This window comes from Cynoglossus semilaevis, chromosome 13, assembly GCF_000523025.1.
Source record: "Cynoglossus semilaevis isolate Cse_v1.0 chromosome 13, Cse_v1.0, whole genome shotgun sequence".
In the NCBI taxonomy this organism is placed as follows: Eukaryota; Metazoa; Chordata; class Actinopteri; order Pleuronectiformes; family Cynoglossidae; genus Cynoglossus; species Cynoglossus semilaevis.
Window position 1 is genome coordinate 21469901 of NC_024319.1, and position 14189 is coordinate 21484089.

The window sequence follows — 14189 nt, forward strand, 5'->3', positions numbered from 1 at the left end:
TGTAGAATAGATCATTGAGTTCTACTCCATCCTTCACGTCAAAGTCCACAGGAAATTGTTTGAGTGGAGGAAGCAGTGATTCTGAACGATTGTGTCCATATGATGTAAAACTATTTTTCAGTGGACACTGGCAAAAGACAACTAACAAATTGTAATTTTCCTCTTTTTTTTAGTGTTAATGTACCCCTTGTCCGCACATATACAATAATTATAGATTAAGATTCTCCTGAACATTTTCATTCATCAAAATCTTTTTATTTAGAAAAAGAAAGCCAACAAACATGTACTCAATAATAATGATTTATCATCATCATCAACTTACACAGTGGTACAATAAACAGAAGTAGCACTGATTGTGATTATTTGAAGATGTTTTTGTTATTAATTTTAAAAAATCCAAACCGTTATACATGACCTATAACATAGACAGATAACTTGACAAAATTTGAAAAAAAAAAAGAGAGAGAGAACCGTCCCGGTTACCACAACTTCCCTCGTGGCTCTTGACTTAGTCACATTAGTGAGACTTCTTCCTCTGCTCACAGCGAGGACCAGAGTAAGGAGGACGACAGCGGCATGTGTTAGGGGAGATGCACTTTCCTCCGTTCAGACAGGGCAGAGCGCACACAGCTAAGGGAAAATGAGACAAATAATTAGCACAATAAATGAAGGAAATTGAAAATCAAATAATTAGGCTTCATGTATGTGGTTACTTTAAGTTGTGTTTTTTTTTGTTTGTTTACATTATAAGTTAACATTTTTTCTCATACGAGCAACCGTGTAGCTATTTGTGGGTTAACGTATCGTGAATTTTTCTCTTAGCTCCCCATATATGCTGTTGTAAATTCAATTTTCATCACTTTCTAAAACTATCTAAAATGTGGGAGAACAACTATGGTGGACAGCTAACTTATTTAGTGTTTTAGCTCAAGTTTTTCACACTAAAGCGCTTCTGTGGTTGAACTGTTGTTTTTTTTTAGCTAATTGAATCTTCTTATTAGCTATAATGTAATATAACATATATAATACATTGTCAGTTGTATTTGTTGTTTAAATTAAGGTGCGTAAACCACCACGAACCATCACTTACGGTAACTGCTGTATTGCGTTTCAAATGTTTCCAAACGGAAGGAATCATTTGAAATACTTTAGTCATCAGTTCCTACTTTGTTTGTGGATCATCTACAGAACCCTGTTGTTGTAAGTTTTCACTCCGACAGATTTGGCTGATATTAAACAGACCAAACCAGGCCTGAGTCCAATGACCCAGCTGTGGGAATATTTACAACTAAAGCTATAAATTTTAAAAAATACACATCCAAAAACCGATAACCTGCTTTTGGCCACATCTGGAAAAGTTCTGTACATGACATTTCCATCAGCAGACCTGTAATTTGTTCATACTGATATCTAAGTCAACGATGGGGAGAGAAAATAATGTAGAATTCTGAACATTTAAGTGCATTGTTCATGAGTGTGTGTTTGCTGTTCTGGGATCAGTGTAAACCCACCGTTGTGACAGGCCCCGCCCAGCCACCCCTCAGGACAGCTGCAGATTCCTGGAGCCACACAAATGCCTCCGTTCCTGCAGCCCTGAGGACAAATAGCTGCAGGGGGAAAGAACAGACGGACATTTTTAATTTACTGCCGTTACCTACTCCTCTCCCTGCAGATGGCGCTGGAAACCACCTACCAAAACATTGAAATGATCACTAACTGGTTAAAAACTGTTATGTAGTAATGTTTGTAGAGGACAGTGAACGCCTCTCCCTGCAGTTGTTTTGATGTAGCGGGCGTCAGCTGAATGAATGGCCACGGTGTTAACACTTTGACCCTGGGTGTCAGTGGGGTAATTAGAGATGCTTTAAAACAGACCCTCTTGGCATTTAGTGCCGGTCCAACTTGAGGGGCAGATGCACTTGGCCACTCCATTCACAGCAGTACATTCTCCACCATTCCAGCATCCTGTGTCACACGTCACTGCCAAAATACAGGAACACGTCATGTCATGTCAATCAAGATTTTTTTTTTTTTTTACTTTTAGCTAAATTTCTAGCTTTAGGGATATGACTGGATTATTTTGACTGAAGTAAATTAGTAAAACTGAAGTACAATTTTTCCCACTGAGGCCCAGTACCTAATGACCTACAGACTGGCGCCGGTCCCCGGACCCTTGCTTTAGCTAACACAGTTGGCTTAAATTGCTTCTTTAGTAAGAAAATCCTGTCTTGCACAATTAGCACACAGTCATGTTTTTATGCAGTGACCAATTAGGAACTTTGAAAATATAAGTCATTTTCTCTTCCATTATTGCTTAAGCATTGTTGTCATCTCCATTGTTAGCCTAAAGAAAATCACGCAATACTGCCACCTATTGGCCTGTGTACATTAGTGTCAACCATGTACCAGAATTTAAGGCATTGAAAATTGTTTAATTAAATTAATATTATTTTTGTGTTATTATGTTTGTAATGTGTTAAATAATACCAATGGTTTAGTCAAGTTCATTTTTGATGTTTTTTTTTTGTTTGTAATGTGTTAAACAATACCAATGGTTTAAAGCTGTTTTAAAGTCAAGTTCATTTTTGATGTTTTTTTTTTTAATTCTTTAATGTCTAGAAAAGATGTTTTTTCAGCAGAGCATCTTCAGCTATTTTTTTTTTTTTTTTTGGATAATATAATACAAACAGGATATGTACATTTCAGGCTTGTTTTATAATGACCCCACTCACCTTTGTGGCAGTATTTCCCTCCGTATCCAGCAGGACATCTGCATTTTCCAGGCCGGAGACACTCTCCTCCGTTCTTACACTTGGGAAAACAGCTGGCTGTGGTCACACAAGAGAGTAAGTTCAAAAAATGTTCCTCAACCTCTTTAGATTAGCTACGTTCAATGGGTTTTATATGTAACACAACACTTTTTTTTAAATTAAATATATATACATATAAGGTCTTAGTCATGTAACTTCTGTTATCTGGATTTGAAGGGTTTTTTTATATATATATTTCACCAAATGCTTTAATTGTCAGTTTAATTGTAAAAAAAAAAAAAGTGTAAGGAGTGTGTGTGTGTGTGTGTGTGTCACATCACTAAACTGGCAGGTCTCTCCCTCGTAGCCCCTGGAGCAGAAACATGTGTTGTTTCGGATGCACACTCCTGCGTGTTCGCACGGAGGATCGCACTTCGCCTGCGGGTCGAACACGAAGCCGACGGCGACGCCGCGCGGCGCATCCGAACCGGCGGTGCTGAGGCCGAACAGAGCGACGACGACGGCGGCGGCGGCGGCGAAGAAAAGCGAAATCGAAGCCATGGTGGGAAGATGGTGACGAAAGAAGAAAATAAGAGAGATGGAGACTGAATGAATCCCTGAGAGAAGTTAGCGGGAGGACTCCACGTCGCCACCGCTGCTGCAGACGCAGGAGTTGCAGCTAAGGTGGAGTCAGAGCGATGGGCGGCCGTGGCGGTGGGCGGGACCACCAGAGCAGGTGGGAGAAGTTTTTCTGGAGAAAAAAAGAAAATGTAAAAGTGGACATATGCTCACAGCAATACGAGTTTAGTACCATTTTAAAAAACAATCTTTGTGTAGAGACTCCCTTCAGCAAACTCTCAAGAAGCTAAACAAGTGAACACATTTAAAGTTTATTTTTTTAATTTTACCCCAACCCCTAATGCTCCTCTCCCAAAAAAAACTAAAACAAAAATCAGACATTGTTGCTAAAAAAAAAAAAAAAAATCAGAGGAAACACTGTAGTAAATAATAACGTTTTTAGCCCTGGTTAAATGATAGTGGCCTAAGAATGGAGCCCTGAGGAACCCCACACATTATCTTAGTTCACTCCTAATATTCTTGTACCATAGCAGGATAGCTAATTTTGTCAATTCATCGTTTCAGGTTTTAAAGTCTCTTTTAGTGAACCTGGAGTTTGGCTCGCCCCTGTTCTGCCGACCCTCTATTTTGGACCGTCATGGGGGTTCTCTGCGGTGACCTTGCTCCTGCCGTAGACACCTTTGGTCTACATCAGAGCAGTGGTTTTTGTAACGGTCATAACATTTGACTTGAAGCTCATTAAAAAGGTCATTGTCAGAGGCAGAGGTCGTCACAGTGTCGCGACACCGAGGGAATAATGCACAGGTGTTAAATCTCTCAAATCACCTCTGCTTTTCCTTTGCTAATATTAGCCTGGATGGTCATCTGACACTGAGCCCAGAGCAACATCAGTCACATGGCCAAAAATGTTTAAAACAGGGCCATCAAACTCATTCTGGTTCAATGGTTCTGGTTTTGCGAATTTTTCGGTTCACGAACGGCCTTCAGGAACAAATTAAATTAGAAAACCGAGGTCTAACTACAAGTATATTCGAAAATATTCATATTTAATGAAATATAATTTGACAAAACATCCTGAAAATAAAATGTTTTTTTTTTTTTGCATTTTATTCACTTTTCAAAATTCATTAAGTGGGCCGGATTGAACCCTTTAGTGGGTCGGTTTTGGCCCACGGGCCGTATGTTTGGCAACCCCTTTTTCAGACCTTTGGAAATAATTGAAATAAATCCAAGACTCGTGTAAGTTTAGGTTTAGGTGTTTATGTTAGATGCTAGTCTGTTCATAGTTCATTTTTATTTTCTAGTCAATCTATGAACAGAAGATATAATGTGAGTAAAGGTTTGTAATATTATATTATATAGTTATAATATAAATCTGCTGCCTATTTACTATTCCTGTTTGCTATGGAGGATTTCTCTCTGTGCTATTTGATGCAGTGAAGTAAGAGGTTAGTAAAAGTTTCCCAGACTGCTCTGGGATCAGATTTTTAACAGCGTCGACTCCAGCAGATGGAGACTTTATTAGGCGAGTCCTTTTGTTAAGTGGCTGACACAGTTATTTCCTGGCTGTCATGTTTTCATCATCATCAGTCCTCAGTACTGTTCATGTTCCAGCGCCTCATAAAACCATATGTTGCACTAGTTTCACATCAACAACAACAAAAAAAAGTTACTCAAAATTCAAGTCAGCGTTTTAACTCCAGTCAGTGGAAAATCATCCATAATGTGTGTGTGTGTGTGTGTGTGGATGGAGACCACATATGGGGAAAGCATTAGCTTCTACCTGGAGACAGGAAGTGCTGGGTTCATATACATATGAAGTGTGGGCTCAGTGTTAATGGCAATAACACAGCTTCTCCACTGGGCCTGTATACTGTTAAACCTGTTGGCTGAGACTGTTGTCGTCGCTGTGATCCAGCTGGAGCAAACTCAAAACAGATATTTGAAAAAAGGAAAGTACATATTTAAAACTTGAGGCAGTTCTACACAATTAACAGGGGGGGTTACATCTACTTCCATGGGCTCACATGTCATACTCCAGACTGCAGCTCTGCGTCAAACCACTGACCTGGATCTCAGAGAGGAAGGAGCCTAATGCAGTAACGACAGTAGCAGATGTGAACATGCATCCATCACAGCAGCTGTCGGAGGCCTTTTGGCTCCACTCTGATACCCTGTACTGCAGTCACTAACAGTACAGTGTAGTATAATACAGTCTCAAATGATGCAGGGTTCATATTCATATAGTTTCATGTTCATATAGTTTGAAAAAGGAAGTTTGTGAAATGGACTAGGGAAAATGTGTAATCGAAAGAAACGTTTTAAAAACTGGAAGCAAAACTAGAGAACTAAATATTATGAAGGATGACCGGAACAACTAGACTAATTAATTTAATTATGAATTAATAATTAAATGAACAACTGATACAATGAAAGGAACTATTTGTGAACTCAGTAAAAGCAAGAAAAAAAATGTAGCAGTCAAACTACTAGAAATACAACAAGAACTAAATTAAGTAGAACCAGAAAAGGAATAAAAACATACAACAAAAAAGATGTACTGAACTCTGTCTGTCTCTGCCCTCTAGCGGTGGATTTGTTTTTGTACCTGGTCTAATATTGCTCTACCAAGTAGGCCAATCAGTACTTTCACTGACCTGCTGGGTTTTTTTTGCTTTTGGTTAGAAAGACAGAATGTGGATTATGAAGATGCTTGTTTGATGTTTCAGTTACTACAATATATATATATATTAATTTTGCTTTTATTTTAGTTTGTTTTGGCATTGCAACACTATCAGTGCTCATCTTAGAACATAATATTACACTTTAGAAAAAATGAAGTACTTTAGAGAAGTTTTGTGCCCCAAGGACTGTCTCTGGTCCTTTACCTTATATTAAATTATTTTTTTATGTTAAAACTGCGTTTGAGTTTTTTTTGTAATTTAAGTTTAAACCTTAAATGATTTAGATGTTTTTAAAATAATCGATTCAAATATAAAATATATTGAAGTGTATGGTTTACTAGAAAAAACAAGGATCTAGTTAAACTGGGGAGATGGCACCACCTAGCGTTCCAAACAAAGCACAACAAGTAAGAAGTATGTGGTACAACCAATCAACCTTTTTATTTCTATTTTCATGCGATTTACAACAAAACACCAATGATTTACATGATGGGCTATAAAAATAAATACAATAAATTCGAATGAATATGAGTTTATTTATATATTTATACTCGACCCACAGGTAAATCTTTCGATATCCTTCCATCGTTTCTGATAAATGAAACCGATCATTAACAAAGAGCAGGTGATTTCAAATTGAGGGGAGCTGGTGAAGAGGACACAGTACAGAAGTGGTTTCAGTAAAACAGACCCGTTAACAGACATTATCCTAAATTCAACACGTTAATTAACCCTTTAATTCCAAACAAGTCTAGTTTGACAGATGAATAAAAAAACCTTAACATTTAAAAGATCATCAGGTTAACAGATGTTAGCTGTTACTGCTAAACGAAAATCAACACAGTCAAAACCAACAACGAATCAATCAAAAACGATGAAGATGAAGACCATACATCAAATGTACAGTTATTAACAACACAATATCAAGAATAATATCTGACTCCAAACAAACACTTCAACTGCAGATGAGGGAATGGAGTAAGTGGGTTTTTAAATGAGGTTAAAAAAACAGTCACTCACTTTCTGTGAATCGGTGACAGGCTAAAGTGCATTATATTTGAAAACACTGTTTTCTTGGGGCGTGACATTGTCAGTATTGGTTTTCCTTATACAGTAAAAAATGTTTCTGTAGTCTCAGCAAAGCAAAATAATAAAATCCTTAAACTGCGTCTGATTTAGTGGCAGCTGAACGTGTCTGTACAAGACAAAACTGTTCAGTGTTGGTGTAAAAATACAGATTTAGTTTTTTTTCTTTAAAATGTAACAACAGAAAGTGGGAGGAGTTAATTAGATCAATTTAAGACAGGACCCATTGGTGTCCTTTATTTCCTTGAAGTCACTGTGCAAAGACATACACGTCCGTCCCCCACCATCTCAGGCTTCAGTTACAGCAGAATGTGACTTTTTTAAACGTCTTCTCTTTTACTGATAGACTTAAACGTGTCCGTGGAGAGAAGTGGTGTTACCACCACAGTCCACGTACTGGTACATCTCCTGGGATACCTGCTCCACGTGTCCGAAGTACGACGTTGTCACCGTGACCCTGTGAGGACAAAAGTCGAGTTTAGGACGGGTTTTACTTCTAAGTTTAGAAAGTTCTGTTAGTGAAGTTTCTGAATGGATTCTATTGATATAGGATACCCTTGTATTGGGTAAGTGGGCCGGACCAGTACAATCAACATAAAAGTCCATGCTTTTCCCCTTTGTTTTCAGTACAAAAAGTATATTAGATAAATCTCAATTATATGTGATTTTTTAAAAATAATTATGATATAGAATTTTCCAAAACATTTCCTAAACTTGAAGTATACAAAATTCATCAAATGGGCCCAGATTCAAACCTCAAGCGGACCGATTTTAGCCTGCGGGTCATATGTTTGACACCCCTGCATTACATACTGTAATAGTTCACAGAACTTTGGCTGCCTTTTTGCTAGCTTTCAACTATTTCTCAAGTAACAACGCGTTCCATCCACAGCCTCTACTGTGTTGTTCAGTGAAGGCAGGTTTGTTGCCATGGATAATGGTTTTTAGTAAGGCTAAAACTAAATCATTTTTTTAAACATGAAGCATTGCTTCTATTTCAGGGACGTGTGGTCAAAATCCTGAGTAGACATGTTTGAAATCTACACAGCTGTCTGGTTGTCTGTGTTCATGCTGCAGGCTAAAGTGCGGTGCTAAAGTGTTGTGTTTCTGTGCGGGTTGTTTTTCCTGCGCCTCTAGGCGTTTGTTATTTTAATTGTTTGGTGATGGTATCAATGATTTACGAGCTTTAAGATGTGCTTCAGTTTGATATTTAACCATGTTAACTATGTTGAAAGACAGAATATCACACTGCTGGATAGAAGCTGTTTAAAGGGTTTACGAGGTTAATGTGTAGACTAAGGAAAGTTAAGAAGCTGTTTAAGAGGTTAATGTGTAGACTAAGGAAAGTTGTACGACCTCATTGGCTGGCTCCCTTTGCTGTTACAGACTGTACGTCATGTTGTTTTCAGAGCTGTAGTGGAACCACTTATACTACTGTGTGGGGATGGGGGTTTCAGTTTTACATTGGGTGAGGGCAAAGCATACGAAATACAATGAAAATAGAGAAGGACGGAGAAACATTTGAAGAACACTCACTGCATCATGACCACGATGTTGTGAACTTTGATGGTTGGTAAAGTGCAGTAGTCGCTAAAAAGGTCAGAAGTAAATACATCAGGATAAACTGTTGGTCAATTTCAGCAGTATTTTTCTTTTGGGGGGGGGGGCCGTGTTGACGTAAATACTCACAACATGTTACTCATCTCATCGGCAATAGTGGTCGGAACTGTGTAGTCGAGCTGAAATAAAAAATGAATAAATAGAAGATATTTTAAAATGACAAGTAATGCTTTCTGACGCCCTGCCTTTTGGTTTCCACTCCTCGGTGACTAAAGTTGTGGTACCTGGCGAATGTGTGACTAATTCTGCATAGGGTCTGTGTTGACATAACAATGAGGCATGGGCTCATAAAGCAGCAGCTGGAGCTAAAGTGGGTCAAAGGTTTGGTTCATTCTATGACTGGAGAAACTGAGATACTCCTGAGCATGAATGAAAATCTAAAACCGTGAAGATTTCACTTTTTACTGTGTATTTTCACGTCTTTTCAAGGTCAAAGATTACTAAAGGTTTGCCTTCACGACATACGACATATGACATTAACAGTTGTAATTTCACTAGAGCTTGACACTTATGTCATATGTAAGATAAATCATATAACACTAGTGGCATGTTTTCTCACATCATTTCTGATCATGCAATTACATTTTTAGCCTCAGTTACACCTTTGTAACATTAAATCAGTTGAAAACCGGACAGAAAAAAAAGAACTAGAACTACAAATCTCAAATGATGTGGGATTCATGATCATTCATCAGACTCACCTGTCGTTCGTCCAGAGGAGTGATGACGGTGCTGTTGTTATACTTGGCCTTGCCTATGACTGTCTTGGAGAACTGAACCTGTGCTGTGATGTTGTTCACAGATATGGCGTAGTAGTTGTTATTGGTGATGTTCAGGGTGTTCTGGGAGGAAGAAATGTGGTAAAGGTGACAAATTATTCATATTCTGAAATACTACAGAAACATGCTGCATTTGGACATAAAACAGGTTTAGAGTGCTGTACATTTTAGTACATTAGTACCTGGCTTTCTCATAGTGCAAATAAAAGAGGCTTATTTTTAGTTTTTTTTTTGTCTTACTTCCACATCAGCGTCTCTTCATCTCGTTAGTGCAGATCCTAAATAAGCTCTGTTGTGCAGCATTTACATCTGTTTTCTATTTTTACATTAACATTAATAATAAGGTCAATATTTGAATTTACCAACATACTGTATGTGTTGTACTTGCGCACTGACACAACTTCAATCTCTTGGCTTACCAGCAGGTAGAAACACAAGCTCTACGATTGCTGCCTCTAAACATGAAGAAACACAAACTCTACGATTGCTGCCTCTAAACATGAAAATATTTGTATGTGTAAAGTGTAAAGTTTCTTTGAAAAAGCAGATACTAGTAGTTGATTACCAACAATGTAACTACAAAAATTAGCACACATACATTTGATATTCCGTTTATACTCTTTGACATTTATCAATTTTATTTAAATTTCTAGTTTTGGTTAACTTGTACTTATAAGAGAATTGCTTTCTATTTGTATTGTTTATATTCTTTAAAGCAACATACCACACCTCAAGAGAGCAAGCCATGTACTGTAATGCCTTTCCAAACAAGTATGTTGGCAGTTAAAGCATTAACTAAGACTCTAAGTGTATTACAGATTTGTGTGTGTTGGCATGGTTCTGATAGGATGTCTGTAAAACAACATGGTTTCAGTACAGTGTTATCCGGCTTCACTTTCTTACTGTAATGTTGAGATACACGATTCGTTTGTCGTGGTCATAGGAGACGTAGGAAGACTTGACTCCCACGTAGGAAACGTCTATGGATCGAGGGAAAAGGAAGAAAACCGCCAGTCCAGACAGCAGCAGACAAAGGGCCACTGACATGGTGACATAGAGTTTGCTGTCAGGAAGGAACAACAGAGAAGTGAAACACTGGAAGCAGGTGATGACACCAGAGTCTTACATGTTTCATGTGTGTTGACTGTGTGTGTGTAAAAGGACACTGTGCAAACTTACGTCCTGCTGGGTCTCAGGCGCTGGTCGCTGTAGGGAATCAGAGCCACCAGCTGATTCTCTTGGCCTTGGAAATTATTGAAGAAAATCACAATTATTACTTTAATATAAAGAGCACTGTCCTTATAGCTTTAAATTGGGCGTAGTGCTGCAGGTTTACCTCGTGGGATTCTACCAGTGCCTTGACATGTGGGACATGTGACACTGTCCCGTCCAGTGAACTCCACGTAGGGAAACTGGGACACATCTCTGTTTTTGTGATCCTCTTCTGTAGGAACATCCGTGTAGTCACCGTCAGTCGCTGTCAGTGCATCGTGACTCCCATCTTTGTTTTTGGCCAAGTATGACTGGGACTTGCCCATGGTTGCAGCTGTGTCTGTGGGCAACACAAATAATATTGTAGTGAATATGGAGGAAGGTGAGGTGTTTGTATAGATGCTGCGGAATGTGCTGGAACCACAGCCAATGTAGTTGTTTCACTGAATAATTCCAGTTAACAACCAGATTCTGGTTGATTAAGGTCAAATAGCTCATAGATGTGTTCAAACGATGTAGTAAAGTATTTACAAAATATATTAGTATAAAAAACAAGTTAAATAAAGATTTACCCTGTTATAGAGTTTAGTTAATTTAAAAGCGTTTATATGTGAGGTGGTAATATATATATTATATATGTTAGCTTGTAAGGCAAACCTTCATATGTTGCATTAATTAAATGTATCGTAGGCTTCTGGGCTAATTCTTGTGTCTGCTATGGCTTATTTAAAGGCAATGTCATGTTTTAACACGTTTTAGTTAAGCCTTGTTTTACCTAAATTCTATACATTTTGCTAAATATTAGCTAGTGCTCACGATACACAATAACTCGGAGAAATTTCACAAGGTTTTTTTTTAGTCATAATACAACATAATAACCAAGAAATGACATTCATGTTGGAATACAGACCAGTTGGAGGTTTTGTTTTGACTGTCGTGTTTATACAGTAGCCTACAGTACACACGCATGCACACAACTGCAGCTGAGAACATTGAGTACCAGCCTTGGAAAATCCACCCTCTATCGATGTGTTATTCGTCAGTGTCAGTTACATATTAATTTCTAACCATCATATAATTAACAAAACGTCTGATTTTAGGTGGCGTTACCGTTAAAAAACGTTTGTTATAAATATTCAGCGGATTCGGCCGGTCTGCTCCGGTTTTACACGAGACCAACGCTATTTCTGGATGCACGGCCTTTGCTTCGACACAGACACAAAAACACGCCGTTGTTTTCTTTAGTATAATTTGATGTGGCCGTTGGTTGATGACGTCATACCTTTTCTGTGGCTTCGTCAGATATTGTTATGTATCCGTTGCGTCTCTGTCGTGTTTTTGTCGTCGAGCTGTTTCTTCAGCACCGACGAAGAAAGCGAAGACTCCGCCCCTCCCCGTAATCCTTCACTCTGATTGGTCAGACGGATGTAATCGTTGATGATGGTGCGGAAAGAAGCAGAATTATAATTTATTTCATCACCACAGCACATAAAAGACAAAACTGGCTTTGGTTTTTAAAGATGGCTTCGTGTATTTTAAAATAAAGAAACTATTTATTGTAATCATATAGCGTGCTCAAAATGATTGCACCTCCAAGAGATGTCTTATGCATTGAACTGTTAATTTGATTTTTAATTAAATGTTTAATTAAAAACAAGGCGCCAAGTATTTGGTTCGTCTAGGAATCGAACCTAGGTCTCTTTATATACGACATACTGATGTAAATCTTTTAGTTTTTACTTTTACTATTATTTCTGTAAACCTGGGAAAAACAAAAGAAAAAGATTTAGACCTAGGTATTTTTAATTCGATGTTCATGGAGACAACTGTAGGAAGAAATTAATACAAACTGACTAAAACTACAGAGACACAAGCAAATGAGTTCAGTCTCTGAATACTGATAAGTGTTGTAAATGAATGAACCATGGGTGTAAAAGGTCACTTTTGCCGAAGAGACACATCCATGTTGTGAAAACAATTTATTGTATTTTTGTAAAATCAAGTTTTATATATTTTATATATATATTTATTTACATCTAGTCACTTGATAAACATTTTGAATCCAACATTGCCGCCATCTAGTGGTCCGATCTACTTAATTTACTTATAGCAGGTAATGCCTCCAAATGAAGCAATATTTAGTGGAGCACTGTGAATGAAACAAATGTATTGTTGTTGTGAAATAGTAAGAATGACACATTGACCAAAGAAAAACTGAATCCCATACTGCCATCTCGGCCACTGACAACTGAATCCCATACTGCCATCTCGGCCATATTTAGTTGGGTCTCAGCACAGTTCCTGGAAAATGGAGTCATTTGACAATGACCACGATGATTTCCCCTGTCCATGTAATTTTTTCTTTTCTTTTATGCTTTAGCACAGAATAACAAACATGAACTTTCTCCCCAAAATCAGTCTATATTTTGTCTAATATTTAAGTTGTTAAATAAGTCAGTATTATATATATATTATTTTATATATATATTACATTCTAGTTTGTTTGTATTTAGCCTGTTTCAAATGTTGTACAGACGTTAATATTTCTTAATGTCTGCTGTGTTTGCTTTTGGGAATTCTAAATTTATTTATAGGTGAAAATTAAGCATTTAGCAGACAAAAAAAGATGACTGCAGCATGAGCTGTTTCCCTAATAAAGTTGTTTTTCTCTACATTGGCCAGATGAGGGCAGACGAGTGCTTCACATGAAAACACTGCAGACTTGAGCCTCTAAATGCACTTTACAAGAAGACAACTTCGAATTATTGCAATAACAGATTTATTTTAATCATTTTAATCCTCCTCTTCCTTCTCACTGCAGCCTTTTCTCTCTTTGTGTGCGCGAGTGTGTGGCATCTGAAACTACTACTCTGAATAATGCAGACGCTGGCAGGCAGAGGGAAATGCACACTTAGAAAATGGCTAAAAGTAAAGTAGTAGTAGTAAAGTCTGACGTCTGAACGCTGGCCTGTGTCAGGACTGTGCCAGCAAAAGTAGTAAAGTCTGACGTCTGAACACTGGCCTGTGTCAGGACTGTGCCAGCAAACACCAATTAGTGTTGTTTCCAGCTGCAGCTGCAACTGTCGGAATTGTTGGGGTGGATAACGAAAAAAATCGGGAATCCTCCCCGATGTTTGTTAACCTGACATAAACCATTATTTTGTGCTTTGTGCAGCTATTTGTAGAAGTTACACTGAAGATACTAAATTAAATAGCATGTGTGATGTTAAAGGCTTGAAAGTGGTAGAATTTTGGAACTATTGTAGGAGATATTTAGACACTTTGGTTTCCTACTAACTGCAGCCTATCTATCTATCTATCTATCTATCTATCTATCTATCTATCTATCTATCTATCTATCTATCTATCTATCTATCTATCTATCTGTCTGTCTATCCATCCATCCATCCATCCATCCATCTACCCATCCATCCATCCACCCATCCATCCATCTATCTTTCTCACTGACATACAGTTCA

At 37.9% G+C, this 14189-nt stretch overlaps 2 protein-coding genes across 2 annotated transcripts; both read right to left on the minus strand.

Moving 5' to 3' along the window:
• Nucleotides 1–6: 6 nt before the first annotated feature.
• seraf (Schwann cell-specific EGF-like repeat autocrine factor) lies at nucleotides 7–4202 on the minus strand. Its single transcript, XM_008324236.3, has 5 exons — nucleotides 3092–4202; nucleotides 2733–2828; nucleotides 1876–1980; nucleotides 1512–1607; nucleotides 7–630 (listed from the first exon to the last, which is right to left on the minus strand). Exons 1-5 carry the CDS (start codon nucleotides 3309–3311, stop codon nucleotides 518–520), a joined length of 630 nt encoding a protein of 209 aa, XP_008322458.1. The 5' UTR covers nucleotides 3312–4202; the 3' UTR covers nucleotides 7–517.
• Nucleotides 4203–6430: 2228 nt separating this feature from the next.
• Nucleotides 6431–12140, minus strand: tmem106ba (transmembrane protein 106Ba). Its single transcript, XM_008324237.3, has 8 exons — nucleotides 11993–12140; nucleotides 10835–11050; nucleotides 10678–10741; nucleotides 10402–10561; nucleotides 9421–9561; nucleotides 8789–8838; nucleotides 8636–8689; nucleotides 6431–7556 (listed from the first exon to the last, which is right to left on the minus strand). The coding sequence occupies exons 2-8, from the start codon at nucleotides 11034–11036 to the stop codon at nucleotides 7448–7450; spliced, it is 780 nt and encodes a 259-aa protein (XP_008322459.1). The 5' UTR covers nucleotides 11037–11050; nucleotides 11993–12140; the 3' UTR covers nucleotides 6431–7447.
• Nucleotides 12141–14189: the final 2049 nt, after the last annotated feature.